General features: G+C 48.4%; 1 protein-coding gene across 4 annotated transcripts; it reads right to left on the minus strand.

The window, feature by feature from the left end:
* Positions 1-49: 49 nt before the first annotated feature.
* On the minus strand, positions 50-27,928 carry vps37c (VPS37C subunit of ESCRT-I). Of its 4 annotated transcripts, XM_048525448.2 has the most exons (7): positions 27,373-27,453; positions 25,486-26,188; positions 18,612-18,818; positions 18,123-18,249; positions 10,903-11,074; positions 5,769-5,851; positions 50-2,372 (listed from the first exon to the last, which is right to left on the minus strand). In XM_048525448.2, the coding sequence occupies exons 4-7, from the start codon at positions 18,240-18,242 to the stop codon at positions 1,845-1,847; spliced, it is 903 nt and encodes a 300-aa protein (XP_048381405.1). In that variant the 5' UTR covers positions 18,243-18,249; positions 18,612-18,818; positions 25,486-26,188; positions 27,373-27,453; the 3' UTR covers positions 50-1,844. The 4 variants fall into 4 exon arrangements, with proteins under 4 accessions (XP_048381405.1, XP_048381404.1, XP_048381403.1 ...); XM_048525447.2 differs by lacking the exons at positions 18,612-18,818; positions 27,373-27,453 and adding an exon at positions 27,839-27,928; XM_048525446.2 differs by lacking the exons at positions 18,612-18,818; positions 27,373-27,453 and adding an exon at positions 27,730-27,827.

Raw genomic sequence — 27,928 nt, forward strand, 5'->3', positions numbered from 1 at the left:
TTGACACAAGTACAGGTGTAGATACAAACAAAACAAAACAAACAAGCAGTGAGCCAAGCAAAAACTTTAATTTGGAAACTGTGGCAGCGATTTTCTTTTACATTATATTTTAAGTACACTCCTGGATTTGTTCCAATCAATTTGCTGATCACAGGCTGTGCAAGAGAACAGCAGGAAATTCTGCAAGACAAAGTCAATGAACGATTATCTGTGTAAATAGTGAGTACATTCATCTCTCACAACACCCCACACGCAATGTTGTGTTTATAAAGCTAGAAAAGGCAAGCTCAGAATCAACCTCATGGTAGGTCAATCCATTCTGCTGGCTGCATCACGTCCTGCTGTATTTCACTCCTTCCCACCACATCCAGGGGCTGTGAGGCCTAAGCATGCCGCATTTCAAGCTCTGGCACACCCTTAGCCCCACCAGCTCAGCCTGAGGTCTCTAGTGAATCCAGGCCGCTGTGCAACTGCAGGGAGAAGCACCCACTGAGATCACTCCCATGTACAAAAATGGGCAGGGGACACTGTCTGAACTTGTGACCTGCCTCGTGCAGGGCAGAATAGGGCTTTGAACCGAGCGGACTGGTCAGCATAGGAGGTTCACTGAACACCAAGGCTCCAGCTACGGCAGAGTTCAGGCGGTGAAGACAGAAGAGGAGGAAGAGGGCCAACGAACACCAGTTGGGAGAAGGCAACCCCTTGCACAGACCAGAACCCACAAAGCGCAGCGAGAGTCTTAGCTCAACATGTTGGCCAAAAGCTAGCAACTCCAACAGACCCTGCTCCTGTTTACTGTGCAGTGAATCAGAGGTGGGTGAGAGAGAAAGAGAGAGAGAGAGAGAGAGAGAGAGAGAGAGAGAGAGAAATTGCAAGAATAATCTACTCCTGGTCCTTAGTTAGCAAGCCCGAGGGGCTGAATGAACTCCTCCGATCGAGCTACGGGACCAATCCAGTGAGGGGAGGGTAGGATGATCCAGTAAAAGCTGTGGCTGCATTCCAGGAAGCTGTTCCACATGTGAAATTGATCACGTCTCTCAGACCCTACCTTCCAGCCTGTGGGAATGCCACCTACGCCTCTCCTCAGTCTGCACCCTGAATCTCTCTGCTTTCAAAGCATGCTCGGCACTGAGAGCTAAGAAGACTTGCATCAATGCAGTCAGTGTTGATCAAACAATACTTCACAGAGCTATAAAACCGATGAAGTACTTTTTCTACAAAAATGGCACTCACATGGACAAGATGGTGCCCAATTTCAGCACAGCAAGCTCCACAAACAGCAGTGTAATTAATCGCTGATCATCTCACTTCCTTTCTCTTCAATACAAGTTGGCCAAGGGACAGACAACAGGCTCGGGGGAGAACATCCTGCTTTCCTTCCAATAGTGTTTCCTGACAATATTCACATCCATCCACAGGGGGAGTCTCCGCTTTTAGGTTTGGAAGATGGTTTGTGTGACAGGCACAGCGCTTCTTCTGCACTGACCCTCCGACGGCACGGCCCTCCCGAAGTACAGAAATCCTTGCTCAACCCTTGTTGGGTCAAAATCGAGACCTTTGGACCTTGGGCCTAACCGGATGAATCGTGCAGCGGTGCAGCAGCCAAAAGCGGTGAAGGGATTGGTCTCCAATAGGCGTGGGGCGAAGACCAATGCATACGTCGCACTGGCAGAGGGACACAGCCCTGTGCTTGTGTAAAGTGTCGAAATGTACAAATTGCATTACATAACTCAGATACAACAAAATAAATATTACAGTCTATATAATATTTACACACGCATACAGTCAGGTATCGACCGGCAGCAGCAGTTTGGTGGCTCACACTGCCACAGTCCTCCGAATGCTCAGTAAGGCTGGGGCATACGGTAAGTAGGTTGTGGGGGTCTGTACCCAGGCCTGGGTGGCACAGGGGGAGGTCCCGGAGGGCCGTACCCATAAGGGGGCATGGGGTAGAGAGGGTAAGGGGGCTGCCCAGCTGGAAACGGCCCCTGCATGGGGTAGGGAGGGCGCTGAGCCTCGCCAGGCCGGGGGTAGAACTGAGGGGGGGCAGCCGCAGGGGGGTAAGGGGGCATCACCTGACGGGTGACGCCGGCCGCTCCCGGGTTGGGGTCGTAGGGCAGGGCCTGCGCGGCTGGGGGACGGGGCACGGGCGGCGGGGGCCGCTGGGGCAGGTTCGGGCTAGGCTGGGGCTCGGAGAGGATGTCGGGGGGGCCGGGCAGGACCGTGGCCAGGGGTTGCCTGGGCTGGCTCAGGATCTCCTGCAGCTTCTCAATCCGGACCCGGCAGAGGTGAACCACCTTTCGCTGCTCGTTGTACTGCTCCAAAAACACCTCCAGGGCAAAGTGCCCTTCGAGGAACCTCTCTGCCAGCTCCTGAAAGACAAAACAGGAATTGGACAACCAGCTTATTGAGGGATCTGCCCACAGGGACATCAGGACGGGAATTCCTGTGTAAAAATGTCACGTTTCACTGACATTATAGGAACTGCTTTATAACTGCCTCATTGCATAAAACCATTTACAGAGGGAATTATTTACATAAACATGTCACACTCAGTGACCTATATTGTGGCATTAAATGTGTCATACTGTAAACCATTGATAATGGGATTTATCTATGTAAATATGTCATTTATAATGGGAATGGTCTAAGTAAGCATCTTGCACTCATGACATTAGGAATGGTAGCATCGTGGTAACATTACCGAGGCGCAGACTAATGCTGTGGATGTATCCAAATCCCACCTGTATAAAATCAGGAGGACAGAAAGAGTTTCATGATTAAATGACTGGAAAAAAACCCAATCAACTTTAGGACTGTCCTTCAAGGAAGCAAAGATGGTCTAGTAACAGATTGGGAGGGGGTGTAGGGGCCGGAGGGGTTTACAGAGATAGGGAGGAGGGACAGGGGCCAGAGGGGGTGACAGAGATGGGGGGGGGGCAGGGGTTTGGAGGGGGTTAGAGAGATAGGGAGGGGGGCAGGGGCCGGAGGGGATTCAAGAGATAGGGAGGGGGGCAGGGGCCGGAGGGGATTCAAGAGATGGGGGGGGGGGGCAGGGGCTGGAGGGGGCTACAAAAGGAGGCTACAAAACAACTAACGTAGGTCAGGAGGTAAGATGGAAAAATATCAGAGGTGCAGGAGTAGACCATTCAGCTCTTCTAGCTTGCTCTACCATTCAATACTATTGCGGCTGATTCTCCAACTCAGTAGCCTGCATCCACTTTCTTCCCCGTACCCTGAGATCTGTTTGACACAATAAACTATGTACAACTCCTTTTTGGCCTCAAACGCTTTCTCTGGTCGAGAATTTCATGGGCCCCTCATTTCTCCTCATCTCACTCCTAAACAGCCTGACCTCGATTACTCAGACGGAGATGCCTAGTCCTGGACTCCCCACCAAGGAGAATATCTTTCCAGTGTTTATCCTGTCTAGTCCTGTTAGAATTTTGTACGTGTCTACGAGAAATGCCCCCTCGATCTTCCGAACTCCAGGGAATATAGTCTGATCCGATCCAATCTCTCTCCACGTAACAGTGCTGCCATGCCAGGAATCAGTCTGGGAAACTTTTGTTGCTCTCCCTCTGCAACAAACAGCATCCGTCCTCAGATAAAGAGTTTAAAACTGTGCACAGTGCTCGAGGGTGTGGTCTCACCAAGGCCCTGTACGGGCCAGACAGTGGAGACCGACGGAACAATCTGCTGCAACGGTCGAGCCTGGAGCTCAGAAAGATTTTGCTGAGGAAGGGAGGGCGCTTCGCTCTTGCTCGCGGCTCCCACATTCTACACCTGCATGGCCTGCCAGCAGAGACCATTAAAACACGGTCACGTTGGCGCCTGGTCACAGCGAGGGTTGCAACGGTGCTGATCGTGGCTGAAGAACAGGACACGCTGAGCTCTGGAATACCAGAGGTGAGGTGAAACAGAACTGCTTCCCCTCCCGCTGTGCTGGGCAGCCCTGCCAAGGGTGGGTGGGTTGGGGGGGGGGGGTAGAAAGAGTGCAAATAGACTTGCTACCTTAACCCTGTTCCGGTACGATAAGAATTTCCTACCAGATGCTGCAAGCTCCTAATGCTCTGGAATTGCCTCCCTGAAATTCTCCACTGCTACAAACGGAGTATAGGGACATCACGTTGAGGTTTGTCCAGGACATTGGTGAGGTGTCTCCTGGAGCACTGTGTCCAGTTCTAGTCACCCAGTTATAGAAAGGATATTATTAAACCCGAGAGAGCTCAGAAGCGATTTACCAGGATGTTGCCAGGTACGAAGGTTGGATGGGCCGAGACATTTTTCACTGTAGTGTACAAGGTTGAGAGATGACCTTACAATGAGGGATATAAATAATTCTATCATTAAAAACATTAATGCTACCTTTTCCCTAGGATGTGCAATTTCAAGACAAGGGGGCACACTTCTAAAGTGGGAAGAGAAAGATTTCAAAAAGAAGGGCAAATTTTATTTTACACCCACAGGGTGGAATGAACTTCCTGAGGCAGTGATGGATTTGCATACATTTACAATGTGTGAAAGACATTTGGATAGGTAGATGAATAGGAAAGGTTTGGAGGGATGTGGGCCAGGGCCAGGCAGGTAGGGGGCTAGTTTAGATTGGGATTACGTTCAGCACGGACAGGTTGGACCGAAAGGGCTGTTTCTATGCTATATGACTCTAAAAGTGAGATTGTCACAGAGGACAAGATTCCAAGGGAAACTAAGGGATGAAAGAACCATTAAACTCAAGGTGTTAATTCTGTTTCTCTCCTCTCCACAGATGCTGCCAGAACTGAAGACTAATGGGATTCTGCATCTTATAAAACAGAGGCACATCGAACAACAAAAAAAAACAGAAAACAGAATAAACTTTTGTACAACAATGACCAAGCCTCAGTTGGAAAATTGTTGAATTCTGGGCACTACACTTTGGGAAGGATTTGAAGGCTTTAGAGAGAGTGTGAAATGAAAATCACAAGAATTGCTCCAGGGAGCACCTGAAAGCAAGGCAGTAGCAGGAACTATCACAGTATTTAACAAGTCTTTGGATGAGCTCTTGAAATGCTATAGCAACAGGTTACAGACGAAGGCTTGGAAGGAGTACCACATAGGTTACTAAGAATCAGAGCTGAAGTCCAGTCGTTATATTATGAGCACAGATTATAAAACTTCTGCATGTTTTCTCTACTATTTAGACAGTTAAGGGATGATCTGATCAAATGTTAACAGGAATAGATAGGACGGGGTAGATGAAGATAACATATTTCCACTCGCTGGAGATTCTAGAATTAGGGGCTATAATCTGAGAATTAGGGCCAGACCATTCAGGAGAGATTTTAGGAAGCATTTCGACACAAAGGGTAGTACAGGTCCTATACCCTTGACCATCGCCGCAACCTCCACCAGCCCATACACCCCTTCCCCATCTCCGCAACCTCCACCAGCCTGTACAATCCCTCCCTATCTCTATCACCTCCTCAACTCCAACAACTGCTCTATATCTCTGCATCCTCCTTCAACCTCTACACGCCTCTCATCTCCGTAACCTTCTTCAGCCCCTTCCCTGTCTGCGACCACCCTTGGCCCCTACATCCCTCCTTGTCCCTGTAACCTCCTCTTGGATCCTACAGCGGTCCACGCTTACTGCTGTTTTCTATGCAACCCACTCCTTCCAGACTGACATCAACACAGACCTCTGGCCCATCCAGACAACATGCAGCGGGAAACCTCCAACCTCCAGCCTGTCCTCACTCCCTGACAGAGCAGAACCAGCCACTCACCTCAGACTCTTCCTCGATCTTGGTTCCCTCTGCTTGCAGTGTCAACAGCAGATGATCAGTATTTGCTGCCTTTGAAAATCTTTCTGCAAAGATGACAGAGATCTGTGTTTACAAAATGAATAACTCTGTGCTGACCTCATTCCTAGCTGCCCTTCTACTTGCAACAACTAGTCACTCGCTGCCAGAGAACACGTTTCATATGGAAAATGGCACTAATCTGTTTTAGATCTAAAGTGAGTTGGAAATAAACTTGCAGAGGCCGTGCATTTCAGTTACATAGCCATGGAGAGACAAACTGTGCATCTTGTTTATTTTTTGTGTAGCTTGTAATGAAAGTTTGTGATAATTATCTTTAGTCTTTCAAAATTTTGGTTGCAATGTCAAAGAACCATGCATCGCTTGCAGTTTTAAGTATTTATACACTGTGCAATTTAAAAAGGGAGGAAATAGCTGCATTTTCTTATAGCTAGTGTTATTTGATTGTCTGGAAGTTTGTTTACATCCATTTAAATGAGCTCCTTAAAACTCTTGCAGTGAACAGGTCTATGCATTAGAAACAAAGTTGGAGAGAGAAGATAAACCATTGAGGTATTATTGTCTGACAACATAACATCCAATGACTCAAAGAGGCAGAAACAATTTCATTTTGAAACACAAGGCGTAGGTTTCTTTTTTAGTGCAGGTCTATAACAACAGCAGTTTAGCAGTCTCCATAACAGTCAAGACAGATGAAAAGTTCTGCCTGAGTGATTTAGTGGAAGAGAAAACGTCCAGAAACAAATGCCTGTAAAAATGTTTAGGAACACCTATGTTGAGAAATAAGTGACTTATGTTACTAGTTTGCTGAAGGGCTACAGGAGGACGCCTGAACTAAAGCAATAACATTGAGTGAATACAGAGATTTACACAAATCAATTACAGCCAAGCCAAATGAACAAGCAGCCTTGATGTATGGACAGAAGTTGAATTTTCACTGTGACTGAGAATCTGCAAGACCATCATTGAGGGAAAAGAGCTGTTTTTACAGATGTTACTTGTAGTACCACCAGAAGATTGGAAGGCGGAAAATGTCATTCCCTTGTTCAAGAAAAGGAATAGGGATAATCTGAGAAATTACAGACCGGTCAGTCTTACTCCTGTGGTGGGCAAATTATTGGAGAGGATGCTAAGAGATAGTATTTATGATTATTTTGGAAAAGCACAGTTTGATTAGAATAGTCAGAATGGCTTTGTCAGGCGCAGATCATGCCTCACAAACCTTACTGAATTCTCTGAGGATATGACAAAACACATCGATGAAGGCAGAGCAGTGGATGCGGTGTATATGGGTGCAGTGTATATGGATTTCAGCAAGGCATTTGATAAGGATCCCCATGGTAGGCTCATTCAGAAAGTAAGGAGGCATGGGATTCAGGGAAATTTGGCTGTCTGGGTACAAAACTGGCTCTCCAATAGAAGATAGAGGGTGGTAGTAGATGGAAAGTATTCAGCCTGGAGCTCGGTGGCCAGTGGTGTTCCACAGGGAGCCTTTCTGGGACCTCTGCTCTTTGTGGTCTTCATAAATGACTTGGGTGAGGAAGTAGAAGGGTGGGTTAGTAAGTTCGCCCGTGACATGAAGGTTGGAGGAGTTGTGGACAGCGTGGAGAGCTGTTGTGGGTTGCAATGGGACACTGACAGGATGCAGAGCTGGGCAAAGAAGTGGCAGATGGAATTCAACCCGCAGGAGTGTGAAGTGGTTTATTTTGGAAGGTCAAATTTGAATGCAGAATACAGGGTTAATGGCAGAATTCTTGGCAGTGCGGAGGAACAGAGGGATCTTGGGGGTCCATGTCCATAGATCCCTCAAAATTGCTACACAAGTTGATAGAGTTATAAAGATGGCGTATGGTGTGTTGGCTTTCACTGGCAGGGGAATTGAGTTTAAGAGCTGCGAGGTTATGCAGCAGCTCAATGAAACTCTGGTTAGTCCACACTTGGAATATTGTGTTCAGTTCTGGTCACCTCATTATAAGAAAGATGTGGAAGCTTTAGAGAGGGTGCAGAGGAGATTTACCAGGATACAGTCTGGATTGGAGGGCAGGTCTTATGAGGAAAGGTTGAGGGAACTAGGGCTTTTTATACTGGAATGAAGAAGGATGAGAGGTGACTTGACAGAGGTGTACAAGATGATGAGGCATAAAGAGAGTGGGCAGTCAAAGACTTTTTCCCAGGGTGGAAATGACTATTATGAGGGGGCATAATGTTAAGGTGACTGGAGGAAGATATAGGGGAGATGATATCAGAAGTAGGTTCTTCACACAGAGTGTGGTGGGTGTGTGGAATGTGCTGGTGGTGGTGGTGGTAGAGTCAGACACTTCAAACACTTTTAAGTGATTCATGGATAGGCATGTAGGATATGCAGGGTAGATTGATCTTAGTAGGATAATAGGTGGGCACAACATTGTGGGCTGAAGGGCCTTGGGGGTGCTACACTGTTCTATGTCCTACGTAACTAGACAATTTCATACGGCTCTTGTGTAGCAGAGCAGTTTTGTTTGCGAGTCTCAAACGTCTGTGCTTTACTGTTAAAAATACATTGGCAGCCTTTTCAGAAATTGCTCGGAGAATGATTATCACGGTAAACAGATTGCAAAGAAAAATTTATGGCCTATAGGATTGGGTTTCATTCCAGGAGAAACTTGTCCGCTGTTGCTACCAGCTAGGATCATAAGACGAAGAAATTTACAGCCTTCAGAGGCCATTCAGCACAACCATCCATGACAGCGGTTACATCACACCAACCTCCTCCCACCATCTCCATCTCAAATACATCACTCCTGTTTCAGCGTCACCTCGAACTCACTCCCTAACAGACTTACGGGTGCAGCTACAACAAACTGAACTGCGGCAGTTCAAAAGAAAACAGAAGGCAGCTCACCACAACCTTCTCAAGGGGCAATTAGGGGTGGGCAACAAGTAGGACCCAGCCTGCGATGCCCCCATCCTGTGAACAAATGAATAAAGAAACCTTTCAATAACAATTCAAAAACATTTCGAAGGAAAATAGGATTTAGGGAAGATGAGGACTGTTTTGGTTATGGAAAAAAAGCACTCCTAATTTTGATAAACTAGTGTTAGGGCTTGTGAATAGATGGCTATCAGACATTAACTTACATGACCGTCTGGATACTGAACCTCTTGCCACTGGGACCAGTTTCGTCTTATTTTACTGTTATCAAAACCTTCCTTGCTTTTGAACACCTCTATCAAATCTCCCTGTAACTTCTGTGCTATAAGGACAGCAATCCTAGCTTCTCTAGTCTGTATGCATGCAGTGTACTCCCTCATTTTGGAAGATTTAATGCAAGATGGAAAAGCACCGCAGAGGGCAGAACACTTATAAGCATTAACAGAGAGAGAAAGAGAAATCTACACCTACAGATCCACAGTTCTTTGAAAGTAACAACACAAACGCATAAGGTAGTCAGGAAGGCAGGTGGCATGCTTGCCTTGAACAATCGGGGCACGGATTATAAGAATTGGCAAGTCATGTTGTGGCTATATAGAACTTTAGTGAGGCCACACGTGCAATCTTGTGTCCAGTTCTGGTTGCCACACTACTGGAACGATGTGCAGGCTTTGGAGAGGGGTGCGAAAAGCTATACCGGAATGTTGCATGGTTTGGATGACAAATTGGGTCTGTTTTCACTTGAACATTGGAGGCTTACAGGTGCCCTGACCGAAGTTAATAAAATTATGAGGGGCCTGGATTAAATGGATAATCAGAGTCAGTCATTCTCCCAGGGTCGCAATGTCAATCACTAAGAATGAGAGAATCCTCAAAATGTGGAAGTAGGTAATCAGCCCATAAAATCCACATTAAGTCTGCCAAGAGTAACGCAGTCCGACCCAACCCCTGTAACATGGCTAACCTACCTAGCTTGCACATGTCTGCACACCATGGCAATTTAGCACGGCCAATCCACCGAACCTGCACATCTTTGGACTGTGAAAGGACACCGGAGCACCCGGAGGAAACCCACACAGACACGGGGAGAATGCGCAAACTCCATACAGACAGTCACCCGAGGGTGGGATCAAACCCGGGTCCCTGGCGCTGAGGCAGCGGTGCTCACCCCCGAGCCACTGTGTTGCCCCTAAGGGACATTGGCTTAGGGTAAAAGGGGGCGATAAGTTTAAAGGAGATGGGAGAGGCAAGCGTTTTTGTTTTACACAAAACACGGCAAGTACCTGCAATGTACTGCCATTGGTGGTGGAAGCAGATGCAACAGCAACACTTAGGCATCTTGCCAGATGAACTGGCAGGAAATAGAGGGATAAGGAACATGTAGAGGCAAAGGGTTTTGAAAAGTGGGATGTGGTGGGCTGATGGAGCTGCTCCGTTACTGCACTGTCCTTGAGCATGCTACACTGTGTTTGCCCCTTCTTCAGCCTACGGAAGGTCGTTGGACAGAACCTGCGTTGGGGCTAATTCGTGGGATGACAGGGCTGTTTGCGAAGAAAGGGCCTATGCACACACGCTCAGAAGAAAGACAGCTGACCACGTGGAAGCCATCAAAAGATTCTGAGGGGCTTGTCAGAGTAGGGGCCGAGGGGATGTTTCCCCTCCGGTGTTGGTGGGGGGGGGGGGGGGCGGGATCAAAAATTAGGGGAGCACAGTTTAAAAATGAGTGGGTCACCTGTTTGGGGCAGAGTTAAGGAGGGGTTTCCCAGCTTTCGAGGCTTCTCGGGCTTTGGGCCTGAGGACAATCAGGACCGTTTTGTTGAATATGCTCCACGCGGAGTTGGACGGATTTCTGGCTGACATGGGAAAGTGGAGTCGAGGTCGGAGTTAGATCAGCCGTGATTCAATGAAGCAGTGGACCAGGATTGAGCAGCCAAGTGGTCTGCTCCTGCCCCTAATTAGTACACTCGTACCTTCCCCTGAAATCTGTTAGCATCTTCATTACACATGGTGATATTTCTGAGTTTCGGGACACCTTGCACTCAAGATGAAGTGAATGTAGCAAGTGCAGAGAAAGCAATGCGTGGAATGGCTCTACAAGCTGGAGACAACTCCTTGTGGGAAATTTGAGGAACTCCTTCCAAAGTTTAAGCTCATTTTCCGGCCGCGACAGTGCACACGTGTACGCACCCAGTTGCTTCCTCTGCTCCTCAACTGTCTCATACAGCCTCCGCAGCTCTGTGTATTTCTCCTGGAGCCGGCCCTTACCGCCCTCTAGTCGTGGCTTGAACTCCAGGTTCTTCTCTGCCACGCTGCGGTTGGTTGCCAGTGACATCTCCCGCTCCAGCTGCAGGTTCTGCACCTGGGAAAAAGACAAGAGGAAGATGAGGCGGTTTCGGACAGCGATGGCACACTTCAGTGTAGGGTGGGGAAGGTGGGGGACAAAGATCACAGGCCCCAACCATGGAGGTGGTCGGAGGGCAGACTGCAGAGGTATGGCAGGGCCCCGCGATGGAGGTCATCAAAGGCGACCAGTGTGGAGGGAGGTCACAGAGCCCCGAAATGAGGACATTTGGAGGCCCAGGTGAGGAGAGATAGAGATCATAAAACCTCACGATGATCACCTCCAGAGAGACATCATGACCAGAGGGAGATCAGAGACAGCCACAACAGAGGTGGTCAGGCAGAGCCCAGTGGAGAGACGTTGGCAGAGGGTGGGGGTGCTTCCCAGTGCAAAGGGAAATCACACAGCCCCACAACGGAGGTGGTCAGGGCACTCCCCAGTGCAGAGGGAAATCACACAGCCTCACAACAGAGGTGGTTGGAGGGTGGTGGATGGTGGGGGAGGGGGGGGGGGGGCAGCACAGATCACAGCCTCATGATGGAGGGGAGCAGCAATTGCACAATGCCACAATATGGCTAAGTGTTCAGGCCACTGGGTAAGGGGCGAAAATGATTCATGCTGGAGTGAGAAATGGTTGGCAGGCCCCTGACAGCACTGAGGCTGTGGGCAGCCAAGGTGATGGGGACACATATCAGCAATCTGTGACCGGAGGTGGTGTTGGGGGAAAGCCAGATTCTTTGACAACTGTATTCTTTTGAACATATGCTCCCACAGTGCTGTTAGGAAGGGGATTTGCAACTTTGATCCAGTGATACTGAAGGAAAAGCAACGTAATCCCAAGTCAGGATGGTATTTGGCTTAGGTGGGAACTTGCAGGTTTTAAATCTGCTTCCTTCTAGGTGGTCTGGGGTCACCGAAGCCCAGTACACAGACACACAAGTCATGGAAGGTGTCATTCTACCAGATATTCACTCTGATCAGTTACCATCCAGTCAAAGGGCTTGGTTCATAGTCAGCCCCTGCCAGTGTGTGTTACAGAGGGGAGCACAAGGAAAAGATGCAGGAAGTGAGAGTGAAAACACAAGGAAGGCAAATGCTCAAGAAAAGGAGATGATGGGTGATGAGGGTGTGTGCGTGTGCGTGTGCGTGGTCCATTAATTCTACAGCCAATTGCCAAACACCTTGAATGCAGGCCTACAGGTCCAGGGGACTCAGTTATCCTTTAATCCAGTACCATTTCCTCTTGGGTCATGATAGTTTGAAATTTCTCTCTCTATTGATACCCCTTTGGTTTTCTACCACTAGAATTCTTCAGACGCTTTTAGTGCCTTTTACCACAAAACACTAGCCGCTGCAGTCCATTCACTCATCCTCCAGACCCATCCTTTTGAGGGGACAATCGTTTTATTTCGTCATTCTCTCTCACGTCAGCCATCATCGACTGGCTGTCCAGGCCCGAAGTAGACTGGAAAGAGTGCAGTGTGCGAGCTCTGTTCACCTGCAGCTGGGAGGTTGGGAATGCAGCCCTGCAGCTTTCCCGTCTGGTTCAACCGGTCCTGGGTAGCTCAAACAGAGCCAGAGACTCAGCTCGCCCCTTCTTGATGCTCCCTGTAAACACTGTGTGCCGTGTGAGCGTGCAGGAAAGAAACAGACAGAGTTGATCGGGCCCGATGAAGTGCCAACCTAGCAAGGAGGAGAGAACACTGAGCTGCCTGCACAGACAGATTAAAGAACAAATTGAGCCCTCTTGTGCAGCGTGCTAAGCCCCAAACCGGGAGCTCCTGGGTTCAAGTCCCAGCAGACGTGTATAGTAACCTCTGAACAGGTTGATTAGAAAAACGGGTTAAATAGAAAAGAACAGAACAAACATGCAAAGCATTGATGTAAAAGCTGCTCCGAATTACCCACTTTAGGCCCCAGCTAGACTAACTCAGAACTGTGTCCTTCCTGTGTTTCATCAAGGTTTAGCAGCCATGCAGCTAAATCGCTAACTTGGCCAAGCAGCAAGGGATGCTGGGTACATTGGCCAAGTAAAACTCCAAAATGACAAAATCCACAGACCAGACATCGTGCAAGCACAGCGGCCAGGGGCTAATTACATTAGCACAATATAAAAGTCAATAGTTATCCTGGCCACACATACCCCCAACAACTTACCCACTAAACAAAGTAGGGCCCAGACAGAAAGCTCCTGCTACACAAAGAAACTAACAGTGGTAAGCCATCGAAATGACTGATAACATTTCAAACTATTAAGCGGGTCTCCCTGATTGGCCAGAACTACAAGAAGTTCCAGAAAACCACCCAAAAAAGGAATAAAAACAAGGTTCACCTGCAGATCCTTCTCTAGATTCTTTTGAGAGCCTTCTGAGGAGACCACAGAGCCATAGAGCTGAACAGCTTGGAAACAGATCCTTCGGGCCAACCCATCTGTGCTGGCCAGATATCCTAAATTAATCTCATCCGGTTTGCCAGCACCATATCCCTCAGAAACCTTCATATTCACGTGCCCATGCCAATGGAATGTTGCAATTGTACTGGCCTTCACCACTTCCTTTGGCAGCTCATTTGTAATAATTACTGCTCCAAGTAGCAGAGAATATCAGCCCGAACACAAAAAAAACTCAATAAAAAAAATCTGTTCCTTTTCACAGCCATCTCCAGCTCGTGCTTCGTGTACTTGTGTCTCTCAGCGTCTCAACTAAACTTCTGCACAAATAACTAAACCCAGACCTCACTGTCAACTGCACCCCCCACTCCACCAAATCCCCAGGGCCATTACACAAGAAGAGAAGGCAACAATTACTGAGCCAAGAACAGGAAGAGGCCATTTGGTCCATCCCAAGATGGGGGCATGCGATTAGCAGGATGCCGTTCAGCTTCTACAATCAGGTTTGGTCATGAAGTTCGACCCTAGGCCGCTCGACACCACTACAGCGACACAGAGTCTACTTGCTTTGCGCCCTCAGCAGCCTCCCCCATCCCAAATAAATGGCTGATCTCAGTCCGATGAGCTCTGATCGAGCTCCAACGTCTGGTGTTCTCATGTAAGCTGGAATAAAGGTGGCATATGCGCACTACCCCTTCATCCGAAGAGGTTACCGCTATTTCCGAAGTTTCCGGCTCCAGCGGCTCTTCCTGACTCCACCAAGTAGACAGCGACCCCACTAGCACCTCCTAGCCTCGGAAACTACTCTGTCGGATCAATCCTCAGGTCTTCACGTTCGCAGACACAGAATTCCTACAAGTGCGTAGAGGTCATTTGACCCACTGAGTGTGCACCGACCCTCCGCAGAGCATCCCCTTGGCTTTGCCGTTCCGTTGGATTTTGGATGCTCAGTCCCTTGGCCGCATGAATCTGCACCCTTGCTTTTATAAACCCCTCGATAATCTTACCAGCCCAATCAAGAAGACAACAGATATTTGGGGCCCAAAGTTGTCTTGTGCAACAGCTGGCACATGTGCGCTCGACTTTCGTGCAAAGAGGTGCCTCCTGTATTTCACACCTCCCCCCACCGCCCTGGCTCCCCGCAGGTTCAGCTAGCCCTTCTCCACAGCCGAGCCTCACCGCTGACGACAGACTGCATTATGGCAACTGATGTTACACAGCAAGATTCCACAAAGGAGCTATGCATGGAATCTGTTCTTCAGATACTTGAGGGCCCAGGAGATCAGGACACTGAGCCACCCCAGTTGTCATCCAACTCAGAATTCCCACAGTCATTAAGTTGACACCAGTCATCTGAAGGACATCCCTCATAGGTGGCAAACCCACCCTAACCTGCACATCCCTGGGCACTACGGGACAATTTAGCACGGCCAATCCCAACCTAACCTACACATCCCTGGGCACTATGGGACAATTTAGCACGGCCAATCTACCCTAACCTGCACATCCCTGGGCACTATGGGACAATTCAGCACGGCCAATCCACCCTAACCCGCACATCTTTGGACAATTGCGTTCTGCAGGATCTTTTCAACTCAGTATGGACTCCATCCCACTCTCCAAGCCATTTTATTAACAGTGCGATTGTTCTGACGACACCAGCTTTTGCAGGAGGGGCCTCAGGCAAGTCCAGTTTTTCCCTCAACTGAAGGAGGATTCACCGCCACTGTGGTTGAGGGGGTCCTCGGTCACGTCTGACCCATCACCCACACCTGGCCCTCATCTCTTGTCTTCCCTCCCACAACAGCGATAATGCCCCTATAGTCCTCACTTTACATCATCAGTTGCCATTTCTGCCACCCACTACCTACCCCCCTCATCCCCTCGGTATATCGGTTCTGAGGAAGGGTGACTGGAGGCATAACATTGAGTCCGCTGTCTCTGCGCAGCTGCTGCCAGACCTATTGAGTTCCTCCAGCTGCTTCTGTTTTTGTTCCGTCTTCACCTCCTTTGTCAGCATTACCTCGTGATTGCTCCCTGGGCCGTTCCTCCTCAATATGTAGCACCTGCCCGTTTACCTCCTCAGCATCCAAGGGCCCAAACGTATCTTCCAGGTGAAGCAGCACTTTACCTGCACTTCCCACAATCTAGTCTACATTCAAAACGTAGACTGTGCGACCACTCTGAGGAATATCTCCTCTCTCTCTGTTTTTTTAAAAAAATGACCCTGATCTTTCAGCTGCCTGCCACTTCAACACGCCCCTGTGTTCCCCACGCTAACATTTCTGTCTCAGGCCTGCTGCAGTGCTCCAGCAAAGCTCATTGCAAGCTGGGAGAACTAAACCTCATATTCCACCCAGGTCCCTCACAGTCCCCAGGGCTTAGCATTGAGTTTATCAATTTCAGAACACGAACATGACCCTTCATGGCTGTTACCCACTCCCCGGCACCCAGGTCCTGTGATGTAAGGATTACTCCCAGCACGGTCAACCCATCTTCAACTGTTCACGTTTCCTGCTGGCACATTCTCAGTATTTACTTCTCTCCCGGCTTACAATCAGCAGTCCCTTTTATCTGCCTCCACTTCTCCCCCCACTGCCTCTCCCCTCTCTCCACCAGGGCACTGTTTCTAACTCATGCCCCCACCCCCCTCCCACCTGTGACTATTTTCCGAGGACCCCACTCACCCAAGGCAGGGCTTGGGCCCATGTCCTCACGTGTCTCAGAGGGCAGTTTTCCCGAATGCAGGGAGGAAGTTACAGAAAACAAAACTTACACTCGATGCACAACTCAGCAGGTCAGTGACGGAGCTGGTTCAGATTTCAGTAAGTCAGGAAACAAGTTCTCCTATTCATCAGGGTTTGCATTAATCACCGAGCTGGGGAAATTTCCACTGTGACATGTCACTTTTGGCTTCTCTCGTCATTTCTCTCCTTTCTACTCCAACTTTCGATTGTCACCAAACCAGAGACAGCTGGAGGCAGCGTACTTCACAGATCGAAGCCTGAAGCAGCTGAAGGTGTGGCTCATAACAGCCGAGGGTATGGAGTAGAATTAGGCCATTTAGCCCATCGAATCTGCTCCAACATTCGACTGTAGCTGAAATTTCTCGAATCCATTCTTCTGCCTTCTCACCAAAACCCTTGATCTCTTTCCTAATCAAGTACCTGCCCCTGTCTTAAAGAGACTCAATGACACGGCCTCTGCAGCATTCTGTGCCAATGAGTTCCACAGATTCATGACCCTCTGGCTGAAGAAATTCCTCCTCATCTCACTTTTAAAAGGCCATCCCTTCAATCCTAGTCTCTCTTACTAGGGTAAACAGCTTCTCTACTTCCACTCTATCCAGGCCTCTCAGTACGTTTGGATCAGATCCCCGCTCATCCTTCTCAACTCCACTGAGTGCAGACCCAGAGCCCTCAACCACTCTTCATACGATGTGCCCTTCATCTCCAGGATCATTCTTGTAAACCCCCTCTGGGCTTCCAATGCCGGCACATCCTTCCTGAGATGTGGTGCCCAAAACCGCTCACTACATTTGAAATGTGTTCTCACTGAAGCCTTATACAGCTTTCACAGTGCATCCTTGCTGTTGTATCGAAGCTTTCTCGAAATGAGTGTCAACGCTGCATTTGCCTTCCAAACCAGCAAGTGAGCCTGCACATTAGCCTTAAGAGAATTCTGAACGAGGTCTCCCAAGTCCCTTGGTGCTTCAGGTTTCTCAAGGCTTACACCTTTATTCTTCTGATAGAAGTGCATGACCTCACACATTCCCACACTGTATTCCATCTGCCATTTCTTTGCCGTCCCCTCACCGCCACCACAACCTCCCTGCATCCTCCACACCACCACCTATCTTTGTGTCATCTGCAAACATAATAACAATGCTCTCATGGAGTTTAAAATATGGGGGAGAAGCTCGGGATATCATAGCCTGAAGGCAGCGGAGGAATGGCAAAGGCAGTGGATAGGGCGAGCTGGCAGGGGCAGCTTTGCTTCCAGTTTCGAAGAGGAGGGCGAGAACAGCAGAAAAGACGGAGGCGCAGAGTCAGAAACAGGGCAGTCTGAATGCCGGTGCTGATTTGAGATGGTGAGGCTGATTGTAGGTTGTGACGATCTCGGCTGGAGCAGGGAGCTCAAAAACAGGGCTTGGGGCAGGGACCAATAACAATGTTACGCTTAACCGGATCCCCACACACCCCCCATCAACCCCTCCCCCCCCTGCCCACACCCCCACCCCCCCAAACCGTGAAAAACAAAAGCCATGCTCCCGGACGAAGGCGCCTCAGAGATGTGAGAGTTCCAAAACGTGCAGACAATCAGTGCAGGAGGGAGTCTGTTGCTATAAGACTGTTAAGGCTAGGGCAGGAGAGTAGGGTGAGGTCAAAGGAGTCAGCAAGGCCCTCAGCGGGGCTGAGGGGCAGAATGGCCTCGACTGGCTCCTCTTCCAAATGCCATCAGCGGTCAGGCAAGTCTCCCGACGACCACGGACAGGGTAGATGCTGAGAGAATGCTGCTGTGCTTTGCAGGGACAGAGCTGATGGATTGCACCGCCTACCCTGGGTATACACCTGGCCTGAAGACAGCCCGTCCAGGACTCAGCAGCAGGATGGGCTAAAAGACGTTGTTACCCAACTGAGACTCGCTGCGACTGAGAAAGCAGGCTGACTCTCTTACCTCCTCACTGTCCAATACCAGGGTCTCTTGTTTCTCCTGGCTGTGCAGGACCTCTCGGAGCTGCTCCTGGCTCAGACCCTTCAGCTTATTCATCAGAGACACCGACTGGAGAGGCTCCATCAGGAATCTGAAAGGAAGAGGGAACTGGATGAAGATTGCTGCGTGACAGAAGCGTATCTGCTCCCTCTGGCTATTAGCTGCTATTCGTAAGCTCAGTGGATGTGGATCGGTCTCTCTCCCCTCTCTCTATTGTCAACCTCCAAACAGAGTTTCAATAATTCACAGGATGAGAGCAGCACTAGCTGAGCCAGAATTTATTGCTGATCCCTAATTGTCCAGAGAGCAGTTAAGTGGCAACAAAATGGCTGTGGGTCTGGAGTCACGTGTAGGCCAAACTAGGTAAGGATGGCAGCTCAGTCACTCAGATGGGTTTGTTTTCCCTGAAAATCCACAATGGTCATCATTAGACTCCTAATTCCAGGTACTTACTAAATTAAAACTCCAGCATCTGCCACGGCAGGATTCAAACCTGGATATGGTACGTTTCCCCTCGCAGGAGACTCTAGGACCGGGAGGGCAGTCTGTCAGAGTAAAGGGACGCCAATTTAAGACCCAGATGAAGAGGAATGTCTTCTCGCAGACAGGTGAGTGTCTTGGGAACTCCTTGCTACAGAAAACTCTTGTGTATATTTAAGGCTGAGAGAGATAATAGGTTTGCATTTGGTTGGGGAATCATGAGTTACAGGGAAAGAGCAGGGAAGTGGACATGAGAAATTTCCATAAGACACAGGAGCAGAAATTATGCCATTCAGCCCATCAAGTCAGCTCCACCGTTCAACTACGGCAGATAAGTTTCTTAATTCCATTCTTACACTTTCTCCCTGTGACCCTTGATCCCCTTGACAATTAAACTATCGCCATCTTAAACTGACTCAATGGCCTGACTCCACAGCCTTCTGTGGCAGTGAACGCCATAGATTCACCACTCTCTGGCTGAAGAAATTGCTCCTTATCTCTATTCTAAAAGGTCTTCCCTTTACTCTAAGGCTGTGCTCTTGGGTCCTAGACTCTCCTACCAATGGAAACACCTTCCCAACATCCACTCCGTCCAGGCCATTCAGTACTCTAAGTTTCAATTAGATCCCACCTCATCCTTCTAAACTCCATCAGCTACAGACCCAGGGTCCTCAAACATTCCTCACATGTTAAGCTTTTCATTCCTGGGGCCATTCTCGTGAACCTCATCTGACCCTGCTCCAGGGCCATTACATACTTCCTGAATTATGGGGCCCAAAACTGTGCACGATACTCCGAATGTGGCCTGACCACAGCCTTAGAAGTACATCGCTGATTTTATACTTAGGTCTTGTCAAAATAAATGCCAAAGTTGCATTTGCCTTCCAAACTACTTCTTGAGCGAATCCTGGACTAGAACTTCCAAGTCTCTTTGCACTTCGGAATTTCTGAATTTCTCCCCATTTAGAAAATAGTCCATGCTTTTGTTCTTCTTATCAAAGTGCATGATCTCACACTTTCTAACAATTTACCAGGAAAATGTTGGATCAGGCATGGTCCTATTGAATAGGTAGCAGGCTTGAAGAGCCGCTTTTTTATGGCCCTCCTGGCGTTTGGGGGGGGGGGGGGGTGGTGTTGAATGGGGGTCAGGGGCCTCAGAACAGCACCTTGTGGACCAAACCACAAAGCATAATGTGGCATAATGCAAGAAGCATCTCAGGAGCACAATAGCTGATGTTTCGGGCCTAGACCCTTCATCAGAAAGTTAGTCCGAGACAAGTATTTGAAGCTTAGGACAGCATGAAAGTAGAGCTGGCTGAACTGAATTGGCAATTTTTCCTTAAAAGTAGCAGCCAGTGAGATAGTTGATGCGTTGCTTTTAATTTTCCAAAATTCCCTATATTCAAAGCATATTCCATTAACTGCAAAGTACCAAACATAACTCCTCCAGTCAACAAGGGGAAGGGACAGGAAGCAGGAAATCTCACAGGTCAATTCTCTGAACATGTGTCACACGGGAGAGGTTTGAAACAATTAATGACATGCAGATAGGCAGAGGGAACATAGTTTTATGAAGGGGAACTCATGTTTAACCAACTTAGTGGTGTGATTTGGAGAAGTAACAGGTGCTGTGGTTAAACATATTTTTTGATTTTCAAAAGTCATTTGTTCAACTTATTTTGCAAAACAGATGTTAATGGTTTTGGAGGTAATATTGGCATGAATAAAATCTTGGCTGACTAACAGGAAGCTGTCGGTATAAATGGACCTTTTCCTGTTCACTAGGAATGTAATGTGTGGTGTGTCTCAGGACACGGTGCCAACAGCTTACAACTTATATAAATAACTTGGGTGGAGGAATGGAAAGTCCATTTGTTAAATCTGCTGATGACACAAAGATAGAATCGTGAAATTAACATACTTGACAAAGGGATAGATTGACTGAACAAAGATTTAGCAAGATAAGAGCATTATGGGGGAAAATGTTAACTTGCCAATTTGGCATACAGAATAAAAACAAGTGTGCTTTCTCAGTGGAGAGAGTGTGTGGAGAGATCTGGGTGTCATCGTATGTGAATCAGAGTAGATTAGCATGCAGGGACTGCAAGTAATCAGGAAAGTGAACAGATTGTCATAATTACAGTGAGGAGAATTGAACACAAAAGTAGGGAAGTATGCTTAATTTATTCAGGGGACTGGTGGGATCATATCCAGAATACTGTGCACAGTATTGATCCCGTTATTTGAAGGGCAAAAATCCTTTGGAGGCAGGTCAGAGAAGATTTACCAGTCTGGTCTCTGGAATGAGTGGGCTAGACAGGTTAGGCCTGTGTGCGGTTGAGCTTAGAAGAGGATGTTTCAATTAAGGCAACGCGTACACAATCCTTAAGGGTCTTGATAGGGAGCACATGAAATGGATGGGCCCTCTTGCGGAAGAATCTAGAACGAGAGGTTGCTGTTTGGAGAGTCATACAGCACGGAAACCCACGGCGACTAAGTTTCTCAAACTAAACTAATCCCACTTACCTGCGTTTGGTCCGTGTTGCTCTAAAGCCCTGAGCGGGTTCAGAAGAAGTTCACGAGAATGGTCCCAGGAATGGAAAGCTTAACATATGAGGAACATTTGAAGACTCTGGGACTACACTCATTGGAGTTTAGGAGGAATCTAACCTTTTAGAATACTGAATGGCCTGGACAAAGTGGCCATTGGGAAGATGCTTCCCTTGGCAGTAGAGACTAGGACCCGAGGGCACAGCCTTAGAGTAAACGGAAGATCTTTTAGAACGGAGATAAGGAGAAACTTCTTCAGCCAGAGGTGGTGAAACTATGGAATTCACTGCCACAGAAGACTGTGGAGGCCGGGTCATTGAGTCAGTTCAAGACTGAGATAGATAGGTTCTTGATTATCAAGAGGATCAAGGGTTACGGGGAGGAAGCAGGACAATGGGGTTGAGGAACTTATGATTGAATGGCAGAGCAGCCTCAATGGGCCAAATGGCCCAATCTCTGCTCCTACGTCTTATGGAAATTTCCAATTCATGTTGTAGTCCACATGTCTTCTAATTGTCTTTTTTAATTATACCTGCATCCACCACCTCCTTTGGCAGGTCATTCCATGTACAGGTCACCCTCTGTGTGAAAAAGGTGCTCCTCAAGCCCCTTTCAATCTTTCTCCTCTCACCTTAAAAACATGACGTCTATCTTTGAACTCCCTTACGCTGGGAGAGAAAGACCTTTGATATTCACCTTATCTATGTCCCTCACGATTTTATAAACCTTGATAAGGAAACCCCTCAGTCTCCTATGCTTCAGTAGTAAGGAGTGACTCATTTAATACAAAGGTGGGAAGTAATATTTTTCTCAGCGTCACGAATATTTGGGATCTCTCAAAAGACAGTGGAAGCAGACTGAAAAAAAAAATGCTGGAAATCACAGCGAGTCATGCAGCATCCACGCAGAGAAAGCAAACTAACATTTTGCATCTAGATCACTTTTCGTCAGGGCAGGAGAAACACAGCCTTTAATAAATGTTAAGGGGAGGTCGGTTCATAAGCAAGGGAGGTGAAACCTTACCAAAGGTCAGCTGGAATGTGGAGTTATCAGATCAGCCATGACCTTTTGGCAGTGCAACAGGTTCAAGGGGATGAACGGCCTACTCCTGCTCCAAGCTCACATGTCATATGAGATAAGCACCGCACCGACAGAGGGACAGCAGCACTACCAGAAGTATTTGGACAGGCCTGAAACTGTGATGGTGCCTGCACAATCTCCTGGATGGGAATGCCATGTTGATCTGGCTAAGAGGTAATCTTTATCCCTCTGTCAACATCGCTGAATTAACACATCACCTGGTCATTATCAGATGTCCGAGTGTGAGAATTTGCAGCGCACACTGGCCACAGTGACAACACTTGTAAAGGGGTGGGGGGGCTGCAAAATGCTTGGCCTGATCTTGCGAAAGGCACTACATAAATGCAAGTCTGTCACAGCTGAACAATCACAGTCTAAAATTGGAATGTAACAGCACATTGCGAGAGCTCTAGCACAGACACTGGCTGCAAAGGGATTTCACTCAAAACAGGCCAACGGCAAATGGTTAATATGAAACCAGGTTTGGGGGGGGGGGGGGTGTGCTGAGAGATCAACAGCGACAGAGAGACTGAAAGAGGGAGAGCAAGAGCGAGCGAGAGAGCTCATTCAAGACAACATCTGTAGCCATGCACTGACCCCATTGCAAAGTTGGAAACATTACTTGTGACCCTTCCCAAGCCACAAACAGAGAACAACAAAGGTGCAGGCTCCAAATCGGTGTTGTTGTCACGGACGTTACAGGGCCCCAGATCGCTTATTTCACCGACAGACACTGACAGTGCTTAAAACAAGGTTGTCACTACTAAACCTCCACTTGTTGCTGTGATTCTGCATTCCAAAGGGGGTGGGAGATACAAGACTGAAGTATTCAAGACCAGGAGGGTTTGGAACGAGTAGATGCACAGGAAGCGATAACCAGAGGACTCAGATTAAAACTCAATTTAAGATTCAAAGAAGAGAACGTTTGTTTTTGGTGTTTTTAAACAGTGGGTTATCCTGACGTCAGTCTTAGACAATATGACCATTAGCTGTAGGAGTGAAATAAGTCATTCGGCCCAGTGCGTCAGCTCCGCTATTTGATGACCTCACGATTGATCCAATAATCAATTTCCCTGCCTTTCCCCCCATAATCCTTGATTACGTTCCTGATTAAAAATGAGTCTATCGCTGCCTTGAGTATACTCAATGGCCCCAGCCTTGATGGTACAAAAGAATACGCAGGCTCACACCCCTCAGAAAAAATTCCTCCTCATCTGTCTTAAATATGCGGCCCTTTACTCAGCTCACGTCCTCTGGTCCTAGACTTTTCCACAGTGGAAACAAACTCTCTGCCTCTATTTTGTCAAGTCCCATAAGGTTTTTGCATGTTTCAAAGAGGTCACCTTGCATTCTTCTAAATTCCCATGAGTACAAGCCCAAACTACTTATCATAAGAAAATCTCTCTGAAAGAAAGGTCAATCTAGGAAATCTTCTCTGGACTGCCGCCAGTGGCCGGTACCCAAGGGAACCAAAACTGTTCACAGTATTCTACCAGAGATAGTAGGAACTGCAGATGCTGGAGAATCTGAGATAACAAGGTGTGGAGCTGGATCAACACAGCAGGCCAAGCAGCATCAGAGGAGCAGGAAGGCTGATGTTTCAGGCCTGAAACATCAGCCTTCCTGCTCCTCCGATGCTGCTTGGTCTGCTTTGTTCATCCAGCTCTACACCTTGCTATCACAGTATTGTACCTGTGGTTTGATGAGCATCTTGTATAGCTCTTGCAGAACTTCCATACTCTGTTTGCTCTGAGGTAAAGGCTGAAGGTCCTTCTGCATTCCCCTTTACCTGCTTAAAAAGTTAGATACTAGCTTTTCGTGACTCATGTCTGAGGGCAGCTGGCGCGGCCTCAGCACGGTCCCCCGGCCTCGGGGCGATTTCAGAGCGGTCCCCCGGCCTCGAGGTGAAGCCTGGCACAGTCTGGAATCAAGGTCTAGGTGCCAGAGTGGACTGGGTTGTTCTTAACTTTTTATTTCTCTATTTTACGAAGTTATTCCTTCTATCTGCAATGCTGGACTTGTTGATCTTTAATTTGTTTCCCCCCGACTCCCCATGGACTTGTACTGAAGAATCCATATCGAGGTAGCTTGTAACTATCATGGTGCCGTGAGTGGCTACTTGACAATAAAGCTAATTCAATTCAAACCCCTCCGTGTGACGCCTTTCTATCACCCGTAAGGCTGGTGGAAGCAGATCTGTTTGGATGCTTTCCTTTCTGGAAGAGACTAGAAAGGGGTGGAGTTTAAAAATAAATGGGACGAAGAGAATATTTTCCTCACAGAGGGTTTTTGTGACTGTAGAATTTCTCTCTCACACAGAGAGAAGGGGAAGCAAGGCAACTGAACATTTTGAGATCGATTAGCCACTCAATTGACAAGGGAGCCAAATGGGATAGAAAGTAGACAAGAAAGCAGCACAGCAGACAGCGTTAGGTTGGTCACAAATGACACACTCCTGTTCACTAACTTTGAAAAGGGAATTGTAAAGCAATCCAAAAGTCGGAAATGCACTCAAACAAGAGTGGAAAGATCATGGTGCTGGGGGAATGTGGGATTAACTCATTCGACAAGATGGGCTGAATGGGTGATTTCTACATTCTACTGTCCAATGGAAACAAGGTCTTGCATTTGTCCAGCACATATCACAATGTCAGGATGTCACCAAGTGCTGTCGAGTCAATTAAGTGTTTTTGGAAGCGTAGGCACTTATCCTAATGAAGGAAACACAGTGGCCAACTGGCACAGAGTAAGCTTGCACACACATACAGCATTGATAAAACTAACAGTCACGTACTAAGTTACAGAGTGAAGTGGTTCAAGGGCTACGGAGATAGGACTGGAGAGTGGGACTAGCTGGGTAGCTTTCTCGGGAGCTGGTACAGGCAGGATGGGTCAAACGATCTCTTTCTGCACCATAAAATTCTATGCTTCCAGATGTCAAGAGACACTTTAGTGCACGTACAGATATTGGGGAGGGGAAGCTCCTCTCTGTCAAAAGCACACCCATGAGTGGCTGACAGGGTTCTTGACGCTCATCTGAGTGATGGCATCTCCAACAGCGTCACACTCCATCCACATGGGCACTGGGCCAGGACTCTGGACTGGGGCATGACCCTGTGAGAGCCTAACAGATGGTGAGGGCGATGAGCTGGCATTCCATTAAGCGATGTCAGACAGTTGTGGGGAATTCATGGGGCCTGGGTTGTGCTATACTTACCGTCAGAGGAACACCGTGGCGTCACTACCTCCACTCACAACAAATCCTCCTCGCCAATGCACACCTTTGTGCACAGTCCGATCCCACTGAAAGGGAGCACCAATCTTTTCCCTGGTATGGCGGCTCCAAATTAGGTGTGACCCAACGCAGGAGCCACTGATAACCTGTCGGCAAGGCGCAGAAAACAAGCCAGGATCCTTCAAATCTTCCTGGTAGAAGTGCAGTTATGGAAATGGGGTCCTGGTGTCCAGCTTCCTTGCCCAAAATAAGCTGGGGGAGCGTTTATCTTCGAAAGGATGAGCCTGTCTCAAAATAAACTCCCAACTGCTCCAACACTCAGCCAACTCCGTCCCCACACATGGTGATCCAATTGGAAGCCTGATCTCCTTTCCACCTCACCCTGGCAAATGGACGGAATCCCAATATCAAACGACACCCTTCTCAGGATCCTAGAATTCAGGATCTCCTCACGACTCTAGAACCTCAAAACACAGTGTGGAAAATCAGGAATGCCATTTCCCCACCTGCCCAGGGGTAGTCTCAGACGTGACAGTTCAATTCTTCTGTAAGGCACCGACGCTAATGCAAGAAATTCTCTTCCTTGCTTCAGGAAAAGAATCCTCCCGAACCCAAGGTGCAGCAGAATTCCCTCCCTCGCGAGGCTCAATCCAAACAGGAAGTCGACATCCCCACCTTTCAAATCCTAGACCACAAAAGACAAAAAAAAAGCAGTGAGGCAGGGTGAAGAAATGAAACAAACGAAAACCCATGGACGCTGGAACAAGATCTGAAACTAAAAAAAAACAAACAAAACAGAAGCTACTGGAGGATCTCAGGGGTTAGGCCAGTCCGACCTAGAACATCAAGTTTCCCGTTCCTCTGACATTGCCAGGCCTGCTGTACTCCTCCAGCCCCACACTTTGTTATCTTGGATTCTCCAGCATCTGCAGTTCCCATTATCTCAGGTAACTTTGCCAGTCTGGGTCTGAGATAGTGAGGTGGTGGTGGTTGGGGGGTGGCAGTGTGGGGAATAGAGAGATGACCAAAGAAGTAATCAGCACTCACTTCCTTTGCATCCTGGGTTGCATGACCCCGGTCCGGGGTTGAGACAGAAAGTCAACCCTTTTCCAAGCTCAGGGCAAACAGAACGAGGGAGTGATAAATGGGAACTGCAGATGCTGGAGAATCCAAGATAACAAAGTGTGGAGCTGGATGAACACAGCATCTCAGGAGCACAAAAGCTGACGTTTCGGGCCTAGACCCTTCATCAGAGACGGGGATGGGGAGAGGGTTCTGAAATAAATAGGGAGAGAGGGGGAGGCGGACCGAAGATGGAGAGAAAAGAAGATAGGTGGAGAGGAGAGTATAGGTGGGGAGGTAGGGAGGGGATAGGTCAGTCCAGGGAAGACGGACAGGTCAAGGAGGTGGGATGAGGTTAGTAGGTAGGAGATGGAGGTGCGGCTTGGGGTGGAAGGAAGGGATGGGTGAGAGGAAAAGCAGGTTAGGGAAGCAGGCAGGGAGTGAACTTTGTTTGAAAGTTTAGCACTTCCTACTCTTCTCCAGGTTGCTGTGCCAGCAGGAAGTGGTCCCTTCCTCTTTCATTTCCATCCCAGGCTGCTCCCAGGGAGGACAAGTAGAGGTGAGAGGTCACCACGGTCAAAGGTCAGCGGGGACTGTTGCCCCAGCAACAGGTGTCCGTAGAGCGCGAAGAAAGAAGTTATCTACCTCCCTCTGGTTCTATACTCTTTTTCTCGTTTCCCCACCCGCAATTAGAGAGGGCTGTTGTTTTCGTCGCTTCTTTTCCCTCCCGGAACTCCCTGGTCTCTCTCTGCCATAGGCCCCAAGCCAGGCCTTGCGTTGCAAACACGCAGCGCAACACACACCTACCTCCCACGCCGCCGCCGCCCGCCGACTGAGGCTGTCAGCTCGGCAGCGACGGGAAGGGCGGTCCGCCGGGGCCACGCCCACAGACTGACATCGCCCCGCCCACACATCGGAGCCACGCCCACAGTGTGCCCCCGCCCACTGACTCAAGACGGAGCGGGGCCCCGCCCACGTGTGTCAGCGCAACGCCCACTCACCGCTCAGCCGCGCCCACCAACCATAGCCCCGCCCCGCATGCTGGCACAGACCATTCCCTCATAAATGGGGGAATGGGGCGAGTTTCCAAAACAGACACTCAGAAGCAACCGTAGTTCTCCTCCTTCAACAAGCAGACTCATGCTTATTATTATATTTGCATACCTTGAGACCCATCCACCCATGTAATGCTCTGTGCGCAGTATTTTAACACAACCATCAGCATTCTACTCCCCTTTTTTCCAATTGGAATAACTAGCAGGCTGGGTCTCACCATTGAAAGACTTTAGGGCAGACAGTTGATCTAATTTGATGATTGTCGTGATTCTGATCACCCTACTCACTTTTATTCAATTCAGACTAC

This window comes from Stegostoma tigrinum, chromosome 46 (assembly GCF_030684315.1).
Source record: "Stegostoma tigrinum isolate sSteTig4 chromosome 46, sSteTig4.hap1, whole genome shotgun sequence".
NCBI classification, from domain to species: domain Eukaryota; kingdom Metazoa; phylum Chordata; class Chondrichthyes; order Orectolobiformes; family Stegostomatidae; genus Stegostoma; species Stegostoma tigrinum.